This window comes from Nanorana parkeri, unplaced genomic scaffold (genome assembly GCF_000935625.1).
Source record: "Nanorana parkeri isolate BGI_ZX_2015 unplaced genomic scaffold, ASM93562v1 scaffold56, whole genome shotgun sequence".
NCBI lineage: Eukaryota > Metazoa > Chordata > Amphibia > Anura > Dicroglossidae > Nanorana > Nanorana parkeri.
The window spans coordinates 2,244,417-2,251,560 of NW_017306324.1; the positions used below are offsets into that span (position 1 = coordinate 2,244,417).

At 45.3% G+C, this 7,144-nt stretch overlaps 1 protein-coding gene across 1 annotated transcript in view; it reads right to left on the minus strand.

Annotated features, from left to right (window-relative positions):
* The window catches only part of IL17RC (interleukin 17 receptor C), a 62,599-nt gene extending 60,017 nt beyond the window's left edge, over nt 1-2,582 (minus strand). The window contains exons 1-2 of the mRNA XM_018576088.1: nt 2,566-2,582; nt 1,752-1,965 (exon numbers count right to left, since the gene is read on the minus strand). Coding sequence (XP_018431590.1) covers nt 1,752-1,965; nt 2,566-2,582 — 231 coding nt within the window. The remainder of the gene's footprint in view (nt 1-1,751; nt 1,966-2,565) is intronic.
* Nucleotides 2,583-7,144: the final 4,562 nt, after the last annotated feature.

Sequence of the window (7,144 nt, forward strand, 5' to 3'; positions counted from 1 at the left end):
ACGCCACTGGAACCTGTTGCTGATGACATGATATGATTGCTAATGTAGTGTTATTGTAGATCACCTGCACTCCATACAGCTTTATGATCTCTTTCTTATCTTTCGTGGTGCACGTAGTGATAAAGTGGAAGGAAGGGAGGGAGCGACATAATTACCTAGTCACTATGGGACTTCAATTGCTTTGCAGTTTCAACAAAACAATAGAATTGCAAGTTTTATCATTTCACCAAATTGAGTGTTGGGTTTTGGAATGTAGGCACTTTTTTCCAACATTTTTTGGTGCTAAAAACTTACCAGTGCCGGGTTCTCCATGCTGAAAACCATTGATGGATCTGTTCTTGTCAAAAATAGAGTCATTTTTTGGAGACATAAAACCTCAGGGACAAGGTTCAAAACAGCCTCTGAAAATAAAGGGTACCTGCTAACCATGGCTCTTCTACTACTTTATCTACATACATTTCCAGGGACAATATCTGGAACCCAGGAACTGTCCTTAGATCCAAGGCAGACTTGCCAACTAAGACTCTTCCAAACCTTAAGTATCACTTACAGTAGGGCAGCTGATGTCACCCCCATCACTTGGTAAATCAGAGTGCTGGGTTCTACATACTAAAAGCCATTGATGGGTCTGTTCTTGTCAAATGCTTGTCAAATGCTAAAAGTAGAGTAATTTTTGGAGACATGGAAACCCAAGGACAAGGTTCAATAGCTGCAACAGCCTCTGAAAATAAACGGTACCTGCTAAGAATGACCCCTCTACCACATACTCTGCAGATATTTCCAGGGACAATATCTGGAGCCCAGGATCTGTCCTTAGGTCTAAGGCAGACATGTCAACTAAGAGCCTCCTACTCTTCCAAGCCTTAAGTATCACTTACCCAGGGCAGCTGATGTCACCCCCCATCAATTGGTAAATCCAGAGTGCTGGGTTCTACATACTAAAAGCCATTGATGGGTCTGTTCTTGTCAAATGCTAAAAGTAGAGTAATTTTTGGAGTGATGGAAACCCAAGGAGAAGGTTCAAAAGCTGCAACAGCCTCTGAAAATAAACGGTGCATGCTAACAATGACCCCTCTACCACATACTCTGCAGACATTTCCAGGGACAATATCTGGAACCCAGGAACTGTCCTTAGATCTAAGGCAGACTTGGCAACTAAAGTAGGGTATGCACGGTCAGAATTTCGTAAGAACTAATCGGTTTTCGGAACATTCGTTCTAACATTGGTCAGTCAGTATGGTGCAATCTACAAATGAAAACGACAATGTTTCCTAAAACTTTAATAGAAGCATGTTGGAAAAATTTTCAGGATCGAACGGATTTCTAACAGTCTGTGTGGTTTTCATTCTGAAACTCCATTAGTTCCAAAAAATAATGTTAAATAAAAGCGAAAATGAAATGAAGTTTCAAAGGACAATCCGCAAGTTTCTGATGCCAGTACTGAACTTTCTGACAGTATTTTCCATACGAATGTTCGTGCAAAAATCTACCTGTGTATACTTAACACTCTTCTATCCATCTTACAGTTGATGTCAACCCCTTCACTTGGTAAATCAGAGTGCTGGGTTCTATATGCTATAAAACATTGATGGGTCTGAAACCTCTGAAAATAAAGGTTACCTGCTAACTATGACCCTTCTACTACATTCTCTACAGACATTTCCAGGGACAACATCTGGAACCCAGAAACTGTCCTTAGATCCAAAGCAGACTTGCCAACTAAGACTCTTCCATCCATAAGTATCACTTACCCCCGTACAGGTGATGGTATCCCCATAATTGGGTAGAGTCCGGAGTAACCCCCTGTCCTGGGCATGGAGTCCATACAGCGAGCTGAGCACCAGCAGGCAGCTGAAGAAGACCACCCGTGTCATTGTCACCCGGCCAGGGAGGTCACAGAACAGACACGAAGATCGCACTTCAATCTTTATAACCAAGTCGGGAAGAGGCGGAAGATCGGAATGACTTCAATGTAACAAGTTATCAAAGTAAAAGGACAGCCAAGGGGAGAAGTGGAGGGGACCCCCTTGGTGGGCTATGAGGGGTCCCAGTGGAGCTGTCCGATCAGTCCCGATTAGATCCTGACACCCGTGTCACTGTCAGCCGGCCAAACAGTTCAGAGTACAGGCAGGAAGGACTCCAGAGGAAACTTTGTATCCCAGTCGGGAAGAGTAAAAAGCTGATCGGAATGACTTTAATATAACAAGTTATCAAAGTTATAGGACAGCCAAGGAGAGTAGTGGAGGGGACCCACCAGATGGGCTATGAAGGGTCCCAGTAGAAGAGTCCGATGTGTTTTAATCAATCCCGACAGATCCCTAACCCGCTTCTCTGCTCATGACAAGTTGTCCGTCCAGCGGATCCCAGGTGCTTTCAGGCTGGAGTAGAGTTGTGTCTCCTGAGTGACTTGGGGCCCCTGCTGCGTGCTGTCCAGGGTCCACCGGCAGCTCTGTCCTGAGTTGTTCAAACTTCAGATCAGTTCCCGATTGCTGAGACCCGCCTCTCCCTCCTCCGCACCCTGCTGGAAGGAGAAACACCTCCAACTGCTAGAACAGCTTCACTCACTGACACTGAGTCACCATGGCGACCCTGGGAGGTGCAGCAGTGTGCTGGGTGCCAAGTGTCACTCGCTCCCTACTGGCAGGGGCAGTGGCATTCCTTCTGTCTCTAGATCTGATAGAGGAATCTGTATCACGTATTACCTGACAGTAAATTATTTGAGTTATTATTGAACTTTTTACCTGATGAGTGTTATTTTTTCCTTGCTTGTTTGTAGCTTTTTTTTCTGTGTCCCCTTGAGGATGGTTTGGGGGTGAGGCATCCAGGAGACACAACAGGAAGTCAGAGGAAATCTCTCCAAAGTAAGGGGAATTCTATTCTAAGGGCTCATTTACTTCTTTGTCTTGCATTGAGACATGCAGTAACGTGTTGGGTCAAGGCAGCCCATTGAAATGCATGGGCTGCCAACGCACCCTAATGTGCCAAAACTGGACATCAATGTCTTTTTGTCCTGCAAAGCATGGCAAGGCGCTGTGATGTGCTACAACGCAGATGCATTATTGGGGTGCCATTCAAAATAAATGACACCACCATGCAGGAACACATATGCGTTGCTGTGTCTTGCGGTAATGTGTGCATTACCATGATGCCTCAAGCTGGGTATACACGCTTCGAAACTCACATGATTCTTGATGAACCGGCCCCCATCAGCACTAGGGCTGCAACAACTAATCGACATAATCGATTATAATCGATTATTGAAAAAGTTGTCAACTTTTTCAATCATCGATTAATCGGCTTCCGATCAGTTGGCCCTGTTCACGGCTCCACACACGCTGCGCGTCCTTCCCACCTCACACTCACCACCTGCCCACATCCACGATCGGCACAGGGACGCGGGGAGATGTAGTAAGGAGGAGGAGGTGTGGGGGGGATGACAGAGGCCAATAGACAGGCCCAATCTCAGAAGCAAGTTGCTGGAAGACTGCTCAGGTAAGCCTGCACTTTCCCACACATGGTGCTCTATAATGTATTGCTGGGATTTGTATTCCTCTATAGCTGATGGTACATTGTACTGTACATTATACATAGGAATACAAATACCAGCAATACATTATACACTGTATGAATAATGTATTGCTGGGATTTGTTGTACTCCTCTATAGTTGGTGATATTCTGCACTGCGCTGTATAGAGGACTACAAATCCCAGCAATAATACATTATACAGCGCCATGCGGAATTCCACCAGCTATAGAGGAGTACAACAACACCCAGCAATAGTACATTATACAACGGTGCAATGCGGAATACCACTAGCTATAGAGGACTACAAAACCCAGCAACAGTACATTATACAGCGCAATGCAGAATACCGCCAGCTATAATGTACTATTGCTGGGATTTGTTGTGCTCCTCTATAGCTGGCGGTATTCTGCATTGTGCTGTATAATGTGCTTTTGCTGGGTTTTGTAGTCCTCTATAGCCGGTGCCATTCTGCATTGATTGCTGTATAATTTTAAACTTTCCATTTCACTATATTGCGCACCACACTTTTTTTTTTTTACTTCCACCGCTCCAAAGCTGGCTCCTGTGATGGACTACAATCTCAAAACAAACTAGTAGTCCATCACTGCAGCCATTTTAAAAAATGTATTTAATTGTTTATCCGATTAACCGATTAATCGAACTTAATAATCGGCTAACTAATCGATTTTGAAAATAATCGTTAGCTGCAGCTCTAATGAGCACCCTTCCACCCGGCATCCCTCAATCAGCTGATTGAAGGGGCCGGTAGGAAAGTTCTTGGCTGAACAGTGCTTGCAGCCAATCATCTTCTGCATCAGATATTTGTTTGAAACCATCTAGGGAGTTCCACCACAGCCAATTGCCTTGGCAGAGTTTAAATTGATCCAGGGATCAGCAAATTGATTGAATGGAAGATCTTCAGTTTATTTGTATTTGATTCAATCACTTTAATCGCATTGAAGGATCTATGGATGCACCAATAACGTTTTTTCGGTATCGAGTACGAGTACCGATTTTTTTTTAGGTACTGGATACCAATACCGGAAGCCCAATTAAGGAAGCCAGGTGGCGTGCAATGACTTGCCACCTGGCTTCCTGATTAGCCGGGAAGGCGGGCGGCGTCTTCATGCTTCCTGATTAGCCATCTCCGGCCAGCTTCTCGAACAATCAGGAAGCCAGGCGTTGAGTCATTGCATGGCGCCCTGCTTCCTGATTGCCCAGAAAGCTGGCTCTATGCTCCCTCGTCACTAGGTGACAAGGGAGCTGGAAGCCAGCTTTCTGGCCAATCAGGAAGCTGGCCGCTGTGTAATGACTCCCCACTTGCCTTCATGATTGGCCGGCTTCTCGACCAATCAAGAAGCCAGGCGGCATGTCACTTTACGGCGCCCGGCTTCCTGATTAGCTAGAAAGCTTGCTCCATGTTCCCTCATCACCGACCAATCAGGAAGCTAGGCGGCGAGACATTACACGCTGCCTGCTTCCTGATTGGCCGGGAAGCTGGCTCCATGCTCCCTTGTCCCAATGATGAGGGAGCATGGAGCCGGCTTCCTGGCGATTCAGGAAGCCGGGCAGCATGTAATGACTCACTGCCCGGCTTCCTGATACCGGACGTTCAGGTATCGGGCTAGGCATCGGGCTAGGCATCGAGTACTTGCCCAAATACTCGGTATTGGCACATACCGAGTGTGTGGGGGTCTCACTGGACCCTCTGCAGGTTTTAACACCCTGAACTTCAAAACTTGAAGGATTTTGGGGGCTCTAATGGTGGACTATAACAAATGGAAGTCCGGCTGGCTCTCTTAATTCTCTGGCTTATCCCCAATCAATAATTAAAGTGTTCAATGCTGTGTATGTGATAAGAATGTATTATTTATTTCTCAATCCCGGGAATAGTCGGCCACACCGAGGGAAATGTTACTTTATTATGTAAGCCATTTCTGGAATTATGTAACAAACACAGCCGTGTTATTACCCTGATTGACAATACAAATAGAATAGGAATGTCATTCACCGGTATACCTGTTTACTAAACCCAACTCTCAACTCCCCCAAAGCACCCCCCCTCCCCACACACCACACACTTATGACATTCTTATTGTACAAGATACTACATTCAGGTGAACAGTACAGGATAGGTACATAGCCTGCAATCATATTTACAGGAAAACACTTTCATTAAGAAAAAAAAATAGTATAACATATAAAACTGCGACACAAGTCATTTCGTAATTTAATGTAAAGGAAAAAAATTACCATTCCAAATCAATCTGAGGCAGCTGATCAAAAAATTCAATGCAATAAGGCAACCTGGAGGCGTCCGGTACACTCTTGGAGGTCTATTTATAACCAGTTTGCAACCCCCCTAAAATCCCTTACCAGACCGTTGATCTGAGCAGCAGCCTGGCAGAGCAGGAAAGGGGTGGGGACTGTGCAGCCCCCTCCCCCCCTTTCTGCACCATACCAGGCTATTTGCCCTCAACATGCGGAGGGTGTTTTTCAAAGGGGGACCTTGCCCCCATGTTGATGAGGACAATGGCCTCTTCCACACAACCCTGGCCTGGACAGGGGGGGGGTCATTTGAATCTGGTTTTCCCCGTTGCTCCGCTCCTTTGTTTGCATTCAGTGACAGCTCTTGGTCCCCTAATGGAATGTAGCAGAAAGGAGCAGGAAAAGCAGAGTAAGATGGAGAAAGGGAACACATACTAGTCACTGCAGTTCCATGGGGGGGGAGCTCACCTAAAGGCTCGTTCATCCCCTCCTGACAGGGTGAGAGATGTGCTACTGTGACATGTTTACATACAAAGAACAAAGAAAGAGAATTGTATCAGGCTGTATGACACAAGAAGGAGTTCTCTGCAGTTTATATGAAATGTTACCAAACATACAGAAACAGTAACCAAAGCAGCAGAATCCACATTTGCTGCACTTTACACCTATCGGTATATCAGGACTGTCTTGCAACATACAGGACACCAGGGACATCTATGCAGGGAAGGGGGCCGGTCCAGGCTCTGGTGAATGAGAAGGTCATGGACATGGTTGTGTTGCATGGTTCACCATGGGTAGCTTTAGTCATCCATACCGTACCCTAACCAGCTCCACCCGCTCCAACACCCAGGAGAAACTTTGTCAAATATTTTTAGGTGTGCTATAAAAACCTGATTTTCCAGCTCACAACCAATGCGTGTCCTTCACAGTTGTCTGGTTCACCAGCATTTATACAGTGGAATAGAAAAGTGAGATCTTAGACAATGATTAAAAGAATGATTTATTGAAGACGTTAAAGGCCACCTAGTGACTACAGTAGCCCAGAGCCAGTGGGCAGCCATTATTTCCCAATGTTCTGACTGGTGGAAGGTGGAATTGAGTTGCTATGGTTACTGAACTTTGCACATTATCATTGTTCTTTGCACTTCTTTATGAAATAAACTACATTCTAAAGTGTTCCTAAGACATAAACTATACACACAATAGAGGTAGCACTGTATACCGATGTCTGGATCAATGGAGATCAACTGGCAACTTAGGGGGTGCTTTATATTTTGCTAGGGTTTTTTTTATTTCTTCCTTTAACTTGAAGAGGTCTGTGGACCAGGAGAGGAGAACTGAGAAGAAAA